The 21583-nt window shown below is 32.4% G+C and overlaps 1 protein-coding gene across 2 annotated transcripts; it reads left to right on the top strand.

Annotated features, from left to right (window-relative positions):
- Positions 1–4129: 4129 nt before the first annotated feature.
- LOC133175933 (aspartyl/asparaginyl beta-hydroxylase-like) lies at positions 4130–21249 on the top strand. Of its 2 annotated transcripts, XM_061311080.1 has the most exons (13): positions 4130–4259; positions 4887–5054; positions 5695–5856; positions 7809–8481; positions 8536–9106; positions 10319–10556; positions 10908–11044; positions 11614–11808; positions 11966–12103; positions 13456–13591; positions 15569–15660; positions 16870–17000; positions 19202–21249. In XM_061311080.1, exons 1-13 carry the CDS (start codon positions 4220–4222, stop codon positions 19350–19352), a joined length of 2832 nt encoding a protein of 943 aa, XP_061167064.1. In that variant the 5' UTR covers positions 4130–4219; the 3' UTR covers positions 19353–21249. The 2 variants fall into 2 exon arrangements, with proteins under 2 accessions (XP_061167064.1, XP_061167063.1); XM_061311079.1 differs by having other exon boundaries at positions 7809–9106.
- Positions 21250–21583: the final 334 nt, after the last annotated feature.

The raw sequence follows: 21583 nt of genomic DNA, 5'->3' as shown, positions 1-21583 counted from the left end.
AGTTAAAAGTCAATCAGGGTTCTCCATCAGCTGTTTTACTGTGTCGGACCCGACACAGTAAAATTTTCCCGACACAGAAAGAAATCAAATTTTATGCGTGCGATACAGTAAAAATTTTGCGACACAGTAAGATCTGTGATCATCACAAAATCGGAAAACGGAAGGATGCATGGTTCTTATATTGACTCAATATACATGTAAGAAGCATGTATCCTTCCGTTTTCACTAAATTGGAGATTATAAAAGAATTGGAAAGACTATATATGAATACTATGTTATATAGTTCCAGCAGACAAGGCTTGTAACAATATCGTCTTTGTTTGTAAGACTCATTATATTTTATAAGTTATAAGTTTCCTACTGTATATCCGATACAGTAGGAAACGAGTATTCTAAATAACTTGTGACATGACCTTTCTTATGACCTAGCTTTACATGTGTATTTGGGATCATACCTCTCAACCAATCAGATGATTTTGCAGAAAGTTGATTTAGTACCCCATTTATAGCAATCGCAACTTAAATGCGGTGGACGTGCAGGTATCAATCAATTTAAATAATTATAATTATGAGATGCATTATATAACGTGTTTTTCCCAACATTTAATTTATATTTGATTGCTTATGTTTTTCCTTTCTATTTACCTTTTGTGGACATTTTTTTTTAATTTAAACTACGAATTTAGTGCAAAACATTTTGATCCATAAGATACCACATACCTTTTTAGAATTAAAATCTTGAAGTACAACCCACGACTCAATACATTTTATGTTCTGAAAATCGTTTATCTTCTCCTGATACATTACATAACATTCACGTAGTATAACTAAAGACAATTTCAGCATTTTTTTTATACGTCATAGTTTAACAATTAATGGAACAATAAAATTATTTCAGTAATAAGTGCATCTCTCTCTCTCTCTCTCGTTGTAAACTACTGAAGTATAATTATTGATATGACTTCGAAATTCCTTTAATATAGAACTGTATTTTAGAAGAATTTGGTTTTAATTCTACGTCTGGAAATCCAACTTATACTCAAAGTTCACTTTCTAAGGATGAAATTCTGCAAAATTGTATTTAATTGTTTAATAATTTTAAAAAAGTAATTTTTTAAACACATTCCAGTCAACCAAGGTGAGTTCGACCTACCCTACCTATAATGGATTGCTAAACTTCATAAAAATCCTTACAAAGAAACATTGCCGGTTCCAGCAAATGCTCTATCGAGCCCCTATATTTACTCCTTACAAAAATATTAACTGCTGTAAAGGAAAATTTTCAGACGTGCTGTGCTACAGCATATCTTAGACAAAGTGGTGTAAATCAGATATGGATTCTCAAAAAATTTCAGACAAACTTTTAGAAAATTTAAAATCACATTTTTTTTTAATTTCAAAATTCATTAACATCAAAACGTACGACTTTTCTACACTTTATACAACCATTCCTCACGATAAATTAAAAACTAGGCTTTCTGATTTCATATATAGACCACTGCTTCTTCAATAAAAATGGAACTCGGAAATGTTTGTATTTGTAACTGGTCATTAACAAAACACTTTGTTAAATATCACTGATTCTACACACAAGTACTCTGATGTTTATATTAAAAGAATGCTGGAGTTCCTCATTGACAGCATTTATGTAACCTCGGAGACCAGGTTTTCCAACAAACTGTTGGAATTTCTGTGGACACTAATGGTGATCCTTTATTAGCTGATCTGTTTTTAAATTCCTGTGAAACAGAATTTATTTTAAACAAGATGTGTTTGTGAAACACTGATGCCCCCGTATGTCAATTTATAGCAAAGGTTAAATTTTCTCAAATGAAAATCAAATATGTTGGTATATATACCCAAAGTAAGGTGTAGTCTCGAGGAAATACCTTTGAAATATGAAGGTCCTAGCAGCACAACCATTGAATAGATATGGAAAGGGTCAAAAGTTTTTCAAAAGTAAGTCAAACATCAAGGTCAAGGTCAAATGCTCAAAATTAATGGTGCCCAAGGAAAGGTCTTCTCACAAGAAAAACACATGTGAAATATGAAAGCCGTAGTACCAATCATTCAAAAGTTATGGCCAAGGATAAAGTTTTTTTTCAAAAGTAGGTCAAACTCCAAGGTCAAGGTCAATGGATTACAATTGTTGGTATCAAGGAAAGGCCTTGTCACAAGAAATAGATATGTGAAGAATAAAAGCCCTAGCTCCACCCGTTCAAAAGTTATGGCCTAGGTTAAAGTTTTCCAAAAGTAGGTCAAACTCCAAGGTCAAGGTTAAGGGGTCAAAGTTGTTGGTATCCAAAGGAAGGTCTTGTCACAAGAATGACATGTGAAGTATGAAAGCCCTAGCACCAACCTTTCAAAAGTTATGGCCAAAGTTAAACTTTTCAAAAGCAGGTCAAACTCCAAGGTCAAGGTCAAAGGTTCATTGTTGTTGGTATCCAAACGAAGGACTTTTCACGAGGATTACACACGTGAAGTATGAAAGCTCTAGCACCAACCGTTAAAAAGTTATGGCCAAGGTTAAAGTTTTTCAAAAGTAAGTTAAGCTACTAGGTCATGGTCAAAGGGTCAAAGTTGTTGTTATTCAAAGAAAGGTCTTGTCATGAGGATTACACATGTGAAGTATGAAAGTCCTAGCACCAACAGTTCAAATGTTATGGCCAAAGTTAAAGTTCGGTAAAATTTTGCAAAACTGGGTCAAACGCCAAGGTCAGGGTCAAAAGGTCAAATATGATAGTACCCAAAGAAAGGTCTTGTCAAAAGGAACGCACATGTGAAATATGAAAGCCATAGCTCCAACCAATCAAAAGTTATGGGCAATGTTTAAGTTTTTACGGACAAACAGATAAACAGACAAACAAACAGCTAGACAGACGGACAGGGCAAAAACTACATACCCCCAAATCTTCGATACGGGGGGGGGGATAAAAACATCTACATGATAGAAAGAAAACACTTGCTGTGGCCCTCAACTCAACATTCAGATATATCGACGACGTTTTATCAATTGAGAATATAGTTACTGAAATTACATTCATATGTCGACCCGATATACCCCATCAATTTTAAACCGAGGCAGGTTACTGAAAGATAAATTGATGTTACAGGGATTTCAACAACTTCATTATAATGACATTATTAGCAAATATATCCTAACATTGGGTCGTATTTTGACAGACGTGTTTCATACCAATTGCAAGGCCTTTGATCTTATACTAAAATTGACTAAGGAATGTTCCCTCTACCTTAAAATTAAATACAAAGGCTCACGGTCGGTGTGACTGTTAACAAAGGATTATTACTCCTCATAGGCACCAGATCCCACCTCTGGAATTTCTGGGATCCGTGTTTAATGCCTTGTTTGCAGACTGTTTTGTGTGTAGATTTATTTTTAAAATCCATTACTGTTCGTCATCTTCTTTTTCACTACAGCTGTTTAAATAAACAAAGTTACCAGTATGATATACATGAAGTTGAAAGTATGTAAAGTTATACAGATGACACACGACAGATCTGAGCTCATGTGAGATAAAATGTGAAGTTAGGTAGTGTTCAGTTGAGATAATTGCAATACCTACACCATGATTTCTGGGAAAAAAGAAAACACAGTCGAAGCTCATTGTCTCGAACTCGATGGAATCATCCGAGGACTCGAGATAATGATAAAACTTCTATATTAAACTTTTATTTTTTTTTTCCAGTATTTATTATTATGGGTTTTTATAGTCATTAAAGGTAGATAAATAAATAAAAAAGACTATTTTACAGGTCAATATTATATATTTTAAAAAGTGCATGAAGATGAAGTTTATCACTGTTTAAATACATGCATAAAAAATTGTATACTCGATGATGAAAGCTATAATCGGTCAACCCATCAATAACCTGTGTAGCACACCTTGATGTATCCCCCCCCCCCCCGGGGTGTGACCAGATCAATAATGAACGTTCTTATAAATTCAATGCCAATTTGAAGGAGAAAGAAAACAAGCAAAAGTATTTCATTCTCTTCCTTGTTTGTTTTATTATGTGTGTTCGTCTCGAACTGAAAAAAAATCATGATTTTCCGGAATTGTTAGGAATCCTTTGAGGCATCATTCATTCTTTTTTCATAAAGTAAAAAACAACTTCCGGGTCAGATGTCATTCTTACACGTTACAGGTGTTGCACAGTTGCCGGTTTTTTGTGTTTAATTTTTCCAGATTTGTTATCAATGACGAAGCAAGGATACTGGGGCAGAAAGAAAAAGAAGGGTAAGGTTTTGGATTCAGGAAATCTTCGTATAATTGTGCAGTTTAATTTAATATGCCTCAACTAAATGTGCACCCATTAGGACCTATACATGACATCATGTAATGATCAAGTATGCGTATTTTGTTGAGTATCTCCTTTCGTTTCAAAGTGATTAAACACATTTGATAAAAGCAAACATATTGCAAAGTGTAATACATTACAATAGTAACAACAGTGAAAGGTTTGTGTGCAAACATCGTACATGTAAACTTTGAACACAGCTGCTCATGCTTATGCCTGAAGGTTTGTCAGTTATATAGATGTTGAGAAATTGTTGCAGCATATTGATATTGCTATTATTTCAGACTCAAAGGACGGGGTTAGGGTTAATATGTCACAAAGAGAGTGGATAACATATACATTTATAGTTAAATACCTTTCATCTGATGGTTTGAAGCTGACTTGTTAAGGAAATCAAAAGTGAAAGTAGACTGTTGTCAGGTATTTGATATGAAATAAGAATGCATTAGAATGCAGAATGCATATTTATATGAGAAGCAGGTTTTATTCATGTTTATATTTACTTATATACTGTATATTTGCAGTCTGATACATGTATTTTAAAGTATTTTAATCTCTGAATACAGAAAATGGTAACAAACAAGAAACAAAGCCCCCCAAGCAGACACCGAGTACAGGTAGTAAGAGAAGAAGGTGTTGTGGAGGGGGATGTCTGGGATTTATCTTCCTTTTGTCTGCTCTAGTTTGTGGAATAGCACTGTTTTATGAAAGTAAAGATTTCCACAAGAATTTGGGTAAGTACTAAATAAAATTTGAAATCGATTTCAGTCACTCTGGAGATCAATTAGTTATTTTCAGACTATACAATTTCATATTAGATAATCTGAAGAAATTATTGCCTCAGAGCATAAGCGTTTTATATATTTCTGTAATCAATATAGAACATATATTGTATATGTACTCTGATATTATTGTTCAGTTATATGTTGTATAATAAGTCATTTTGTTCTGTGATTTGATCCTTCAAAGAGAGCAGTGAAGTTTTAATTTTGGTGTATGTCTTAGCTAGACTGAAGATAGGGCATCAGATGTTTTGTGATTTCAATTTCCGTGGGCTTTTGATTGAATTGCAAAATGGTAAAAGTGAAAGGATCACAGAAATCTGGCAAAATACCTAGTTATATATGCTAGTAACTATGAATACATGATAAATTTATCTATTATATAATTTGTCATGGATTAAAAACAAACAACAGTTGTAGTTACAAGTACATGCAGTTCAACTTTGGTATCTATATGATTATTACTTTATCATTATAAAAGTTATGCATATTATAATATTCATAAGAATAAACATGTTTTGCCATTCCTGAATATGACCTGCACATTATTATGTATATCTTAAAATGAGAATCAATGTATATTTGTCAACAGATTATGTTGCGAGGCTACATGCAGGAGATGAATTTGTGGATGCAGTGTACTTGAAAGCCTCAGATATCTGGGAGAGTGTGAAACCCTATGCAATGTTAGTTCAGGAGAAAGGGATAGAACTCTTTCACAAAGGGAGAGAACTTTTCTACAGAGCCAAAGAAGGTTAATTGTTTTATAATAAAATCTGTGTAAATCAGGGAATTGACTGTTGAACATTTGTCTTTTTTTTTAAATATTGTGTTAATGGAATATATGGACACAATTAGAGCATATTACATTGAAAATGTAATAATAATGTGGACATTGAATATGATCCAAAAGTTACTAATGTATTTGTTGTGTCAGCCATAGAACAATGATCTCAATTAATACCGGTAATAATATTAAGGGAAAAAAAAATTAACTACCCGGTATAAAAACATTGAAGCATATATGCTAAATGAAGTTTTTTTATCCTATCTTGTAATTAAAAAAAAAAAAATGAAAATAATGCTGTGAAAAATGAGATATGTTCATTTTGATCAAAAGTGGAGAATATTTAAATTTTTGCACAGTATTAGTACATGTACAGCTTAATCTAAATTTTTCATGAAATTACTAAATGTAATAGATATATGTACATACATGTATGTTTAGAGAAAGGAAAAGAGAGTGCACAGTTAGATATATGTATGTGTGTTATAAAAATGTAATTGAATTCAAATTAATTGCTTTTTTTTAATAAAATAATGAAAAAAAAATAACAAAAAATTGTTTATTAATATCAGTAAACTAATGGCTATTAGCAAATTAGTAGCATTAAATTTTTTGGTCCGTACCTCCTTGACTTAAAGAAAACATTATTCAGGTAGGAGAATATAATGACGGTTTCAATAAGCAAACACCCCTGGCAAATGTAAGAATGTGAATTGTATCAGTCCAGCAATTGTCATTTAATTATTTACTGTGAATAGAAAAGAAACAACTTGCATATTTTCCAGAATCTGGAAACAAGAAATTGATAGGAAAACATCAAAAATTTCGTGACACCTGGTCATTTGGTATTTATAAGTGAGACATAATTTTCACTAACTTTGGTTATTGCTCTATATTATCCTTAGCAATGCAAATATATCAGAGATATTAAATTTTTGTTATAAGGCAGTCTCACGTAATTACGCGGAAATAAAGTTCCTGTGAATAAAAATTCATTTAGAGTAAATGACCTAAAAAATGATATGGGGAATTTAAATTACTTTGTAGAATGGTTGACCTTAGCTTCAGCACTTACAAAATGCTAAACATTGGTGGCAGAGTGACAAAGTTTTAAATACCGTCAAATGATTGGATATTTCTGTTAGTACAAATGATATGTAAATGATTGAGGGTGTCATGAATGAGAAAATTTTCTTTCTAACATCAATAAATTGCCCTTGCTTAGTATTTTAGTGCACAACAAATTGTGCCATACAATAAGTATTTTGTAAGAACCAATCAATTTAATATTTGACAAATTTTCCTTATCATAAATAGACATTATATTTAACATAATTATCACTAAAGCCTGACCATAACAATAACAAACGGCATCTCCACTACCCAGACACAACAGAAATAAAGTTCAGAATCAGTCAGGGTTTCTATAACTTGAAAACGTGAATTTATCACATCAATGATTTAATTTATTAATAAACAAAAATATCAAATGAACAGACAAAAAATATCCCCTCCAATTAAGCAACTAACAATAATATAAACTCATGTACCATAGAAATATATTTTCCTGAAAGGACTGTGTGTATACAATACCAAAGAAAAAAGAATAAAAAGTAATTTCATTCAACTTATATAATTAAAATATATATAAATATATAACATGAAATAAAATATGTTTATTTTACTCTGAATGAGGTTGTTGTCAGTTTGAAGGAGAGCTACAAGCACTGAGGCTTTAGCTATCAATTAGCGATTACACTAATTACAATGGAAGTGTAAGTCGTATGCAACTTAGTTTAAAATACAGTCAAAAATATACTTCATGTAAGTACAAAAAAATTTAATGATGACTATTAACTGACTCAGATTAAATTTAATCTAATTAAAAAGAGATTCTTACATATATATGTTTATTTTAGGGATGGAAAATTTACTAAAAGATAAAAAGGCAGAAGAAGAAGAAGCTCAGAAGGAAAAGTTAGAGGTGGAGAAGAGGTTGGCAGAAGAGAGAAGAAAGGCCGAAGAAAAAAGATTGGCAGAAGAAAAGAAAAAGGAAGAAGAGAAGAGATTAGCTGAAGAAAAGAGGAAAGAAGAAGAAAGAAAAGCAGAAGAAAAGAGGAAAGCTGAAGAGAAAAGATTGGCAGAAGAAAAGAGAAAGGCTGAAGAAAAGAGATTAGCTGAAGAGAAGAGGAAAGAAGAAGAAAGAAAAGCAGAAGAAAAGAGGAAAGTTGAAGAGAAAAGATTGGCAGAAGAAAAGAGAAAGGCTGAAGAAAAGAGATTAGCTGAAGAGAAAAGGAAAGAAGAAGAAAGAAAAGCAGAAGAAAAGAGGAAAGCTGAAGAGAAAAGATTGGCAGAAGAAAAGAGAAAGGCTGAAGAAAAGAGATTAGCTGAAGAGAAGAGGAAAGAAGAAGAAAGAAAAGCAGAAGAAAAAAGGAAAGCTGAGGAGAAAAGATTAGCAGAAGAAAAGAGAAGAGCTGAAGAGAAAAGATTGGCAGAGGAAAAGAGAAAGGCTGAAGAACAGAGATTAGCTGAAGAGAAGAGGAAAGAAGAAGAAAGAAAAGCAGAAGAAAAAAGGAAAGCTGAGGAGAAAAGGTTAGCCGAGGAGAAGAGAAAAGCTGAGGACAAAAAGAAAGAGGAAGAAAAGAGGCTAGCAGAGGAGAAAAGATTAGCTGAGGAGAAGAAGAAAGCAGAAGAGAAAAGAATTGCAGAGGAGAAGAGGAAAGAGGAAGAAAGAAAAGCAGAGGAAAAGAGAAAGGAGGAGGAAAAAAGAATTGCAGAAGAAAAGAAAAAGGCAGAGGAGAAAAAGAAAACTGAAGAGAAAAAAAGTGATGAGGAAAAGAAAGAAGAAAAGAGAAAAGCTGAAGAAAAGAGATTAGAGGATGAAAATCTTGAAGCAGAAATGAAAAGGTTGGAAGAAGAATTCAAGAAACATGAGGAAGAGAGGCAAGCTGAGGAGAGGAAAAAAGAAGAAAAGAAAAAAGAGGAAGAGAGAAAAATGGAACAGGAAAAGAAGAAAGGAGAAGAAAAAAGACTAGCAGAGGAGAAAAAGAGGTTGGAGGAGCAGCAAAAAGCAAGTGAAAAGAAAAGGCAGGAAAAAATAGAGGAAGAGGAGAATGTTAATTATGAGAAGGCTTCATATCCCAAGAAAGACATAACCAATGATGAGGATTACATGATAAGTGACTTGCTTGATGTTGGGGATGATTATTTACAGCAGGTAAGATTTGCTTTAATTTTGCATTTTTTCTATATTTTCAAAACCAAATTTTTCTTCAATTTGAAAAAAAATTTAAGTCACCTTTAGAAGTCAACTAAAGTTTACATCTATAACCTACAAGTTGCTGTTTGCATAATGTACACATGTATTATTATTATTTAATTTTTCTTCAGAGCATGCAGATATATTCTCTAATGCCCTGTTCACACAGAGTTTAATTCGAATTAACTCTAAGTTACTGTGAATTAAATTTAAAAACAGAGAATTAACTGCTAGATGTTCATACCTAAAAGATAGACTGTCCATAACCAATGGAATATAGTCTATGTCAAAATTTCAACCGGCCAAACTGTGTATTCTATTTATTTAGCGTAAAAATCTATTCAATGTATTTTTTTCTTACGATAAGCTTTAATGAGTTCTATTGACCATTGACACCTATGACGTTTCAGTACCACATGACCCCTTTCTAATTAGTGGAGATTTTTACTTCGAGGACCCTATATTACGGGCGTTTTATCGTCTAATTACGGCCGTTTTCAACATTATTTCATAATAAAACGATAATAATATGTTTCAAGAATATAATAGTGTTTCATTTTTAAGAAATTTAGATACGTGATAAAAACCCTTTAATTCGAATTAATTTACTGCACATCAAATTGTTTCACATTAGCTCCCCATGAACGCTAAGCGAGGTTAATTCGAATTAAATTTTGAAGCATGCATAATAGCAAAACTAAACCACATATTGGTGGTCAGATTTAAGTATACTTATGCTATTTTTGAAAAAAACAGAGAGACATTAATTTTAATTATCGCTAAAAATGTGTACAGACACTATGACAAGGTACCATCTGCTCTGAATAAGGTGATCTGGTTTGCAAATGACATCAAAATAGCCTTACTGTAGAAATAAACTTTTATTTCGCATTAGTTTACTTAGCATAACCTGTCATGTGCATGCAAATTAATTTGCATTTAAATTTTATTTCGCATTAATTTAATGGGAATCAAATATTTAATGCACATTTGTGTGAACAAGGCATAAGATTTACATTTACTACCGGTACTGATTATACTTCAGATTTACCATTTTTTTATATTTTTGCTTTTGTTTTTCTTGTTTGTATTTTTTTTTTTTTTGAAGTGAAGTCAATTAAATGGCATGTATTCAATTTTCAATTTGCATCATTCTTCACTCTTTACAAGAAAATGCTGAATGAAGCCAAAGATCATTTTGACCATCTGTTATCGGAGTATCCACACAGTCCACGAGCTATGTATGGCAAAGCCTTAACACTTGATAAACTGGCTGAGCAACAGAGGAGCAACAAGTTGCTGGAGGAATCTATAGCAATGTTGCAGAGGGTGATGGATGCTAAAGATGCCCCCGATGGACTTGTGAAACAAGCAGGCTTGATGCTGGGAGAAAAATTAACTTTCAGAGGTAAAATTAAACTGGAAATATTAATGAATTCTGCGAATTTTATTCAAATGAATTCAATTATGTATTCATTTAGTTAAAATTTTGTCAGTTTCATGAAGATGCTTCAGTGATATTAAATCCCTGGAGAAATTGCACACTTAAGTATTAAGTTCCATTTTATTCTAAGCAGAAAGTCCCCACAAAACCTTTTTTTTAATATAAGCATGACATTTTTATCCCCATTAAAAATTCTTTTATTTAATTGCTGAATACAAAAATAGACTAACCAAGACAGATGTTCATTTTTTTGCGAATAAAACTTGTGAAAGGTTTTTTTAAAAATAGCATGTTTTATTTAACATTTCATTTTAGGCTGGATGTCCAAAGCAGCTAATACTTATGAGAGTCTGGCGAACAAGTTTCCCTCCGACCTGAGTCTGAGAAATAAGCTTGGTGTGGCCTACATGATGATGGGACAGAATGAAAAAGCCAGACGTGTGTTCTCTGATGTAAGATTAAATTTCTTCTTTGTGGAAAAATTGCCAAACAATTGTTAACTTTGGGAAACAATCTGATCACTGGTATATAGATTTTATACTATGTACCAGTTTTTGCTCAGATTTTGTCTCAATCCCCTATGTTTGAAAAAGGATACTCAAACATCGTTGCCTCAAACTTGATGAGGCTGCATGAGAAAAAAACTTCAAGATATATGAGAATATAAGATATTGATCAAGGCTTAAAATATATTAAGAAAGAGTTTTTTGGACTTCCAAATTACTTTGACATATCCTTGGTATTTGAGATACATGTATCGATGCTGCAGATACTGATGTTCAGCTGTAAATATTTCACGATACATTTTATGCTGAGGCTTTCTGGATTAGGATGCTAGACAGTCATTTTAACCATAATCAGATTGATAATTTCTTTATAAACATTAATATTCTCTAATGAGAATCAATTCAATGATATATTGGTATAGGATATGTAAATGAATCCATTATTTGTAAAGAAAAAGGGGAGAGGGGTAAAAACAATCAGAAAAATTAACCCATGATTCTCTTTTTTTGTGTAGATTCTCCAAAAGGACAAAGGTGATTCTTTTGCTCGGGTCCATCTGGGATTCATTGTCAAGGTCACTGACAACAACCCAAGGGAGGGAATTCCCCTTTTAAGGGCCATCATGGAGAGTAACAATAAGGACATACAGCAAGGGAAGTTCTATTTCCACCTGGGAGATGCATACCAGAGACTGAACCAAACAGACAAGGTATAGTAAAAAAAAAATCTTGTCTTCTTATTTTCTAACTTTTATAATTCTACAAGTAATATATAAAACATGGTTACAGCGAACATGCTTATAATGAATTCACATGTACAGCAAAGACGTTTTTCAAAAAGTGTAATATTTCTCCTTTTTCTTGCAGGCATATGAAGTATATGAGAGAGGAGTAAAGAAAAAGTTGTTTCTATCAAAGTATCAGCGCTCTCTGTATAACTGTGATGGGGTTAAGGGACAACCTTGGTGGACACCAGAGGAAACAGGGTATCAGCAGTATCTCAAGGTAATGTCAAAGCTTCAAAAAGGATTTTTTTTTTTAAATAATTACAAAGAAAATATTTGAAAACAAAAGATTTATCTAAGATATTACTCAATAAGTTGTTTATTTATAACTTTATTTATTTTTTAGATATTGATTCAATTTGCTTAATCTAAATGTTATATACATGTACATGTAGAAAAAAAAAGAGTGCATGGTTTGATTGAAGGAGTTACATTTGCAGTTAAATGTACTAATAAGATGCGTGTACATTGTTTCAATGAACCTCCAAGGTCAACCAAAATCACTTTGGGCCATATGTACATGGCTTTTTTTAACATCCAGTTGAAACTTTATTGGTTTTTCACTTCTCAGTCAGTGTCAAAATAATCACAAAATATGACCTGATTATAAGCAGCTTAAATTGATATTCCCTGTTCACTATTCAATATTTTGCTGCATGCTATTGAATTTGCCATAATATGGGGCTTTACTACATTTATACAAACACAGAAAAATTTCACATTTGGGAAATAAAAATGTCATAAATCTTTTTAGCTCACCTAAACCAAGGGCTGTAGTAAGTTTTTTGTGATAAAAATTTGTCCGTAGTCTGTCGTTGTTGTCGTTGGTGGCGTCGTCGTAACCTTTTTACAATTTTATCTTCTGATCCAGAACCACTGCACCAATTTCAACCAATTTTAGACAGAGTATCCTTAGGTAAAGAGAATTCATTGACAAGTTTGTTCAAAAGAAAGGCGACACATTCTTGCAAGGGGAGATTATTAAGAAATGGTAAAAATTGGGAGGAGTCATTTAAAAATCTTCTTCTCAAGAGCCACTGGGACAGAAAAGATGAAAATTATGTGAAAGCTTCCTGACATATTGTAGATTTAAATTTGTTCAAATCATGACCCCAGGGGGTAGGTTGGGGCTGCTATGGGCAATCAAAGTTTTACATGGTTATAGATAGGAAAAATCTGTAAAAATCTTCTTTTCAAGAACAGCAAAGTCATGATCAGTCATATTTATATGAAAGTATCTACAGGTGGTGTATATTCAAGTTTGTTCAAATCTTGACCCCCGGGAGTGGGGTGGGGCCACAAGTTTTTACAAAGGAATACATAAGATAAATTTTTAAAAATTTTCTACTCCAGAACAGCAAAGCCATGATCAGTCATATTTATGTTCAATTTTGTTCAAATTATGACCCCAGGGGGTAGATTGGGGCTACAATGGGCATTAAAAGTTTTACATAGGAATATATAGGAAAAAGAAACTGCTGATTAAGTACAGGAAGGACTATTAGGTACTCAGGTGAGTGTTGTGGCCCATGGGCCTCTTGTTTCCTTATGTAGAAATTTTATTATTTTAAGATCTTGACTGACAATTGGAAACTAATCAGAGATGAGGGACTGAAGCAGATTGATCCAAAATCAGGCAGCTTTATTCCAGAGGAGGAAAATTTACTGGATAAAGGCCAATGGAAGCAGTTTACACTATATGCTAGAGGTACAATATACCTCTCATCGCCAGACTTCTACTAGCTTTGTTATATCCCCCCACAAACAAGGGTTGGGGTTGGTGTATAGGAATCACCTTGTCTGTCTTTCTGTCTGTGCAGTTGTGTCTGGACCATAACTTTGTAATGGAGAAACAGTGGAAGCTCAAACTTGACATAAAGATTGTTTATGAGCTGAGAACATGTCTTGACCTTGACTTACAAGATATGGTCAGATCAGGAATTTAAAAATGTCAAGAAAAGTTAAATAAATCATGTGTGGTCTATAACTCTCAGATGGAAAAACATTGGAAGTTGATACTTCACAGAAAGGTTATTTATCATGTGTTTTTAATCAACTTTGTCTGAGGTCATCTGGGCAAGTTGTACATGTAGGTCACTGGCAGAAAAAGTTTAAAATTTGTGTCTGGCCATAGCTTCTAATAGAGAAACATTGGAAGTTGATGAGCAGAGGGACTGTTATAACTTTGATACAGGGTCATTTGGGCAAGTTCGAGGACTATTTGCACAAATTATTTTTTGGCTGAGTGTGTCATGGCCTTGACCCAAACTCATTTCAGCAAGATCAAGGTCACTGGTAGCAAAAATTGTTTAATTTGTGTCTAGTTCATTACTATCTAAGAGAGAGAAAATTTTGAGTTAAGTAAGTAAACTTTATTTAGAGTAGGATGTTTTCATGTAATAAAAACATATGAGTTTAAAAGCTCTTAAATTGAGTAGAAATTCTTTTTTTTTCTATAAAAGTTTGGTTCACAAAGCAGATAGAAAAATTGCACTTTTTTCACAATCAATATTGTGATGAATCATTTAGTTTACCAGTATAAAAGAAAATAGGTGATGGCAGTAGGAACTGGAGAAGTGGGTGGAGGTGGAAGAGGGGGGCATCCCCCCCCCCCCCAATAATTTTGCCAGTATATAGTATACTATAAAAAAAACATGGCTACTTAAGTGCCCCCCAAACCCCCACCCCCACACCAAAGTATTATATTTAATAATAAACCTAGATTAATATTTGCTGTTTTTTTAAAGTTTGCAAAGTTTGTGGCCACAGAAGAAATTGGGTTTGCATATCTTACTGGTCTGTGACATCGTTTCAAACCCCGGCCAAAGTGTATGATCCTCTCCCATTCTGGCCATGGTTGAATGAAAAGGGAATTTTGTGTAGCTCATTAAAATATTGACCAATGCCAGCTAGTACTGCATAGTTGGAAAATGACCTCTATCCTGACCTTTCAATACCTTGCTATTTATTTAATATTAATGATTTCAATTGCAATAGAAACAATTATTTTCATTGGTTTAACATTGCGTCACAAATTAAGGGCATAATTATCCAAGATTATGATAATTCATGTGATCAAGCACTTTAGCAGCCACAGGTAGGAGAGCTATATGTGTATCCAGACTTAAAGCTGAACAGGACTCGTAAATAGGCATATGCCATTTTCAATATTACTATCTATGATATCAGCACCGGGGTATACTCTTCGCATTTGTTACACCTGACTGCTATATTGTCACAGGATGGCGACCCGTGTTTGTGCTGATTGTCTTGCATTACCTTTATTTACATTTCATTGCAGTTATGTGTATTTGTGTTTGTTCGTATACTGCACTGACCTGTGCAACTGTTGTAAGTTTCTTTGGTATCTTACTCTCCTGCATTAGAAGAAGTACATAGTTATATCTTTCGCTACCGAGTGCTGTATAGCATATGTCCATCTACACCGGTGATGATTGCTTACACTGAACAGTGACAATTAAAGTGAGCGGCTTTATATAGGGACCCTCAGATATAGCAAGAGACCAATCGAATATGGCAGACAAATTCCTTTTATGAATTTTGTTCAACTTTAACTTGAAATGATGGGTCTGTTACTAAGTTGACTAATTTCTCATTTAGCGTAATATGTAATTTCTTGATAGATATGTATAAATACTGACTAAAATCAATTTATGAATTTAAGGTAAGAAGAATGAAAAGAATTGTGCCAAAGTTCCCAGAGTGTGTGAACTTATTGACCGCATTCCACCAGCTAAGTCCTGTACAAGAGGACAGGTAATGAGAAATTGTTAATACTGAAACAGTTAAAAAAATTTATGATGCATAAGTTTATGAAGTGATAAGGTTCATATTTTTTTGACAGTGTAATTGAGATGAAAAATATTTTTTCCAAGAAATTTTTCATAGATTTTGATATGTACAATAATGAAGCATTGGATTATGATTTTTTGACAGATGTAGTCTCATAATGCAACCATGTGTGCAAACAAATTGACTAATGCGTGTTAGTGCATTCTGAAAATTTGTTTCCACACACCATTGCAGTTATGACACTACATCTTTCAAAAAATAATCATTCAATGCTTATATTTATATTTTTGAACTCCCTACTTTGTCTGCAAATGTGATTTATACGAGATTGTATTTCAAAATCCCTGTATTACTGTGGAATCATCATTGTTCATGGGGGATCAATGTTTGTGGATTTTGTAGGTGACCCTTATCCACGAATTTACATCCCCACGAACAATTTTTTTGTCAGTGTACTGATTAATTAAATCTACCAAATAAACGAGCTGCCCACGAAATACATCCCCACAAACCAATAAAGTTTTGCTTGCCCACGAACATTGACCCCCACGAAATTAAATGATTCCACAGTATCCTTTGGATAAGTTACAGTTGACTTTGATTGATTAAACTTTTGACCTCCCCATCTGTGTTTGGTGCTTTGAATACCAACTTTTCACACACTTTATGAGCAAAATACATGTGGAATGCAAATATGATATTATGGATAATATTTGCATGTTGGTGTACAAGATTTCATGAATGTTTATCCAAAGACCTTGAATCACTACACCTAACAAATGAACAGATGAAACTTGCTAAGCAAACACATTTTTGTGCTTAACGAAACCTGGTCAAAGTTCTATTCAATACTTAATTTTATATCTGTAAAGCTAGTTATGCTCAATCTCACAAAATGTTTTGATACCTGTTTAAACGTTATCCCTATCATTAAGCTTCATTGTAATTGACATTTTCATTTTTCCTGTGAAGCATTGGGTTTTAAATTATGTAATTATTATAGAATCACCATACATGTAGCTTGGGCTAGGAGGGAAAAGTGCATTCCAAGTATTTTTCTCCATCAAAATTCACCAGAACTCACAACCAAATTACTTAATTTGAGATGCTAGTAATAATCAAATTTCTAAAAGTGATCATATAATATAGGTGTGTATGTATATTAAATGATAGGTAAAATACTCTCTGATGAAGCCTGGAGTTCATGTTTGGCCTCACTGTGGACCAACAAACTGTAGAATCAGAGCCCACTTGGGACTGGTCATACCAGAGGGTCCAAAAATTAGAGTGGCCGATGACACAAGGTAACATACATGTATATAATGTACAATATATGTACCATAGTTTTTTTATAAAGCAAATCAAATGTTAGGAGATTTTTAGGTCGCCTGAGTCACTTAGGTGACCTATTGCTATCTGTTTTCATCCTTTTCATGCATTGTGCATTAATATTTGAAAAATTTCAGCTTCTTCTCTGGAATCACTGAACCAGTTTCAACCAGTTTTGATATAAAGCATCCAAAGGCAAAGGGAACTAAATTTTTGATGTCGTGGTCTCTAGTAGCTGCCTCACCGGGGCCTAAGGGATGGGAAACTGTTAACATTATTACAATAAGAATTGAGCCCTCTACCAAAATTTTGAAATTATAGCCCCAGGGTCATGGATTCTGGTGTTAGGGTGGTGCTCTGTAGATCATACAGTGAAAAATGCATAAATTCTTCAAAAACCTTCTCTGTTTTTGGGTATTTAGCAGTCAAGTTAAGGGCATAAATATTGTGAGCAAAGGCACCTCTTCCAAAATTTTGAAATTTGTGGCCCTGGGCAAGGGGTTCTATTGATCATGTAGTGAAAATGCCTTAATTCTTCAAAAATCTTCTCTGCTCTTGGGTATTTAGCAGGCAAACTAAGTACATAAATATAATGAAAAAGTATGTGCTCCTTTCAAAATTTTGAAATTTTTTCCCCTGGGTCAGAGGGTCTGGAGTTAGGGCAGGGCTTTATTGATAATATAGTGAAATTCTTTGAAAATCATCTCTGCTCCTGGGTATTTAACAGAAACACTAAGTACATGGATATGATGAGCAAGAGTGCCTTTTCCAGAATGGAGAAATTCATGGCCTAAGGATTAAGAATTCTGGAGTTAGGGCAGGGCTCTATTGATCATACACAACTGTAGTTAAAATATATTAATTCTATGAAAATCGTCTCTGCTTCTATGGTACATGTATTATGCAGACAGATTAAGTGCATGGTTGTGATAAGCAAGAGTACCACTTCCAGTGTTGAGAGATTCATGGCCCCAGGGTCAAGGTTCTGGTTTTAGGATGGGGCTCTATTGATCATATAGTGAAAATGCATTAATTCTTCAAAACTCTTCCCTGCTCCTGGATATTTAGCAGAAGACTAAGTATATGGTTATGATAAGCAAGATCGAATGTTCCTTCCAAAATTGTGAAAATCGATCATGTTCCATGGGTCAGGGGTTCTTCAGTTAGACTCTATAAAAGTCATGTATGGAAATAAGAGAAATTATTGCCTTTTATTATTCACATATATTAATTAATCACTAAAATAAATAATATATTTGATAAGAATATTGAATTAAAGAATTATACAAGAATTTTTAATGTATGAAACAAAAAGTACTTTTTGTAGTTTTTAATGGTCAAGTAGACTTGTAAATGAATAAATAAATATTATATAAAAATTTCTTATATTTGTACATTGAATATAATTAAAAGATCAAGAGAGACCATTAAGGCATGGAGATCCACTATAGTGTTGTGTAGTTTGGCTTACTTAGCACTAGGAAGTAAATAGGCTCTATACTTTCTGAGTTGTTGCTGATTACTACACTAACTTATTTGTTGATCCTTGATTGTCCTATTTCTCTTATTTTGAGCAACATATCTTCATCAATCAGTTTATTTTGTCTTAAATTTTTATATAATTATTAAATTGACTTTCCATTAATCCTTTATGGGGTTGTATTATACTCAGGTGACTGTTAAGGCCCTGGGGCCTCTTGCGTTTTACCTTCTTTTTTTATTATTATATGCAAAGAACAATTTTTTTGACAAATTAAATCATGATTGACTGCTTAATTGCCTTTGAAATATTTGCAAATATGATCATGATGCAGTTGCAGATGTTGGTTGTATTCTCGCATTTTAATGAAACTTATTTTGCAGTTTTTTTTCTCTCTCAGAAATGAAAAGCTAGAAATTATCAACTCTTAAAAATTATATATGATATGTATAAATGTAATACTAGCTGAGATATGAAATTGTAAAATAAATCTTTTAAAAGGTTGTCTGCTGGTTTTAAACATTTGCTATAAAGATTTATTTTGGTCCTCATTTTAGAGGATTAAAAGATCTACTATAGGTCTATCTACATGTAGAATTACTTTGGATTAATTTGTATATTCCATTGCTATGGATTCCTTTGTGTATGTAGTATCAAGTAATATTGATAAGATTCCTCATTTTGTATTAATAACAGAACTTGGAAGGAAGGCCAGTTCATCATTATTGACGATTCCTTTGAACATGAAGTATGGCACACAGGAACCAAAGATCGCCTGATCCTGATTGTGGATTTTTGGCATCCAGATCTTGATGAAAAAACAAGGAAAACATTGGATCCTATATGAGTTGAGGAGGATGCTTCTAGGATTTTGTTAATTAATGAACTATTTTTACAAAAAAAAAAAAATTGTCTTCTTTCTGAAAATCTGTTGAGTTGGTTATGAAAATGGTGGAGGTTATATGGAAAAAGAATCTAGATGAATAGTTTGATGCTACGTGTATGTGAAAATTATTTAATGTATGTTTGTGTGGATGGAGGCATAAAATAGAAATTGTGTGTTTGTAAACTAACACAGAAGAATGATGTTTTAAAAATGTATTGTTATAGAAATAATGGTATAGTAGTTTAATACATAAGTTATATAAATGATGTAGAAAAAATATGATATCCAGATTATGAATCAAAACTGTTGATCGTTTGAAAGAAGTTTTGTGTGTGTTTTTAACTGTTTTAGAAATGCAGCCTTTTACCATACAGTGAAAATTGACTTGCTCTTTATATGGTTGAATATGAATAATATAATGTATCCCACATCCATTTTCAGTGACTTGAATTCATAAAAGATCTCAAGAAGCTTGGCATGTACATAAAGTCATTGCTGGTGTGGCTATAAACCTACACAAGTCTATTTTCTTTCACCACCATTACATTTCAAAGGGAAATAACTGAGATCTCATGATTGTACTAAAATTCTATGCAATGTACATATATAAATACTTGACATCACTTTTTATAAAGGCTTTGCACAGATCATGTGATTTTGACAAATACATCTATGTATGCTTTTTGTTATTAAAGCAATTACATTTAATACAATTAGATATTCCGAAATATTTCTGTCATATCATGCATGCATATTCAGAAAAATGTCATAAATGAGTTTAATGATTTTTATGATGTACATTCATATAAATTTTTCAATAGATTTAAAAAAATCTATGAACAGAATACACATCAAAATGGAAAACATCTTGCCTTTGAACAAGCTAATGGATGTTTTGTGTGTGATTTTTTGGAGCATGAATGATAACCATTTACCAAGGCTAGGTTGTACCGTTATATGTTAATGTGATATACACATTATTTTGCTAAGACAGAGTAATAGTAAACTGCTTTATCCCACCAGACAATACATGTAGTTTTGATTAGAAGGAACCTTTTTTATGTTTTGAATGGGAATAATTCACACATTTCTCAAAATTTTTGAAATGGCAGTATTTGCTTTTGATCACAGTGTTTCTGATTAAATTTGCAAAATGATGATTTTTAGATATAAAGTTTACCTGTTTTTAGCCAGAGTTAAATGTTTGTGAGTTATTGTTATTTATACAAACATGTTAATAGATTATTGTTATTGATCTAGTCTATTTGTTAAAAGGGAATATTTTATAAAGACATGTTAGTAATTCAGATCTGTAAAATAAAATTTTGTTTCCCCACAGTGAAAGGTTGTTCTATGTATATAGCAGGGGTAATTTATTTCAGGAAAGTATAAGATTTGGATAAAAATGAAATTGGTGCAAATATTAAGTTGCAATAATAATTATCAATATTAACTATGCAAATCTGTTGTATTGTGACAAAAGAAAATGTCATAAGAATGTTGTTATTTTTTCATCAGGGGTTTACCAAAATTTTTGTTATTTTTTTATCTGAAGATGTGAATTATTCATTGTCTAAATGTGCCATGAAATCTAAAAACAAAACATTCCAAAGCTTTATGCGATAATGCTACTGCTTTATGTATTTTGGTGCATATAAACCCATTCACATTGACAATTAAGCAATATATTTTCTTTTTTTGTTGTACCGTATAACTGCTTTTTTAAAATGAAATGAAAATTTTGTGAAAATGAAGTCACACAGCGCTATTTTTAATTTCTGAGATCATATTTTGTTTTTGTTTTTTTTTTTTCAAATGTTAGATGATGAGTTATCTCCCTTTTCAGGTGACTTTTTATGTAACATCTTGTGTTCCATTTTAATTTTTTGCAGTTCACTATTTGTCACATATATAGCTAAAATTAAATCATTAAGAAAAAAGTTAAATGTTATTATTGTTATTTTCAATCAGGGTTCCCTATTTTTGTATAGATAATTTTTCTCTCTCAATTTTTTTTTGTTATCAGAACTGATCTTAAATCTCTGTATTTTCTTCCATATGATTACTAAAAGTCAATTTGATATCTATTTCAGAATCTTTTTTTTTTTTAAGTTGACCTTTATGTTGTTACTACATTTTTTAGAAGCTTTAGTAAACAGTATTGATCTTTTCATGACAATTCTGCATTTTTT

Source organism: Saccostrea echinata, unplaced genomic scaffold, assembly GCF_033153115.1.
Source record: "Saccostrea echinata isolate AGI-Se365-2 ecotype Australia unplaced genomic scaffold, CSIRO_AGI_Sech_v1 ptg000064l, whole genome shotgun sequence".
In the NCBI taxonomy this organism is placed as follows: Eukaryota; Metazoa; Mollusca; class Bivalvia; order Ostreida; family Ostreidae; genus Saccostrea; species Saccostrea echinata.
This window is presented reverse-complemented; position numbering and strand designations above follow the sequence as displayed.

Coding starts and splice junctions, on each gene's coding strand:
- LOC133175933 (XM_061311079.1), top strand. CDS start 4,220: ATGACGAAGCAAGGATACTGGGGCAGAAAGAAAAAGAAGG. Junction 10,557..10,907: donor AGAAAAATTAACTTTCAGAG/GTAAAATTAAAC, acceptor ATTTCATTTTAG/GCTGGATGTCCAAAGCAGCT. Junction 15,661..16,869: donor AGTCCTGTACAAGAGGACAG/GTAATGAGAAAT, acceptor ATTAAATGATAG/GTAAAATACTCTCTGATGAA.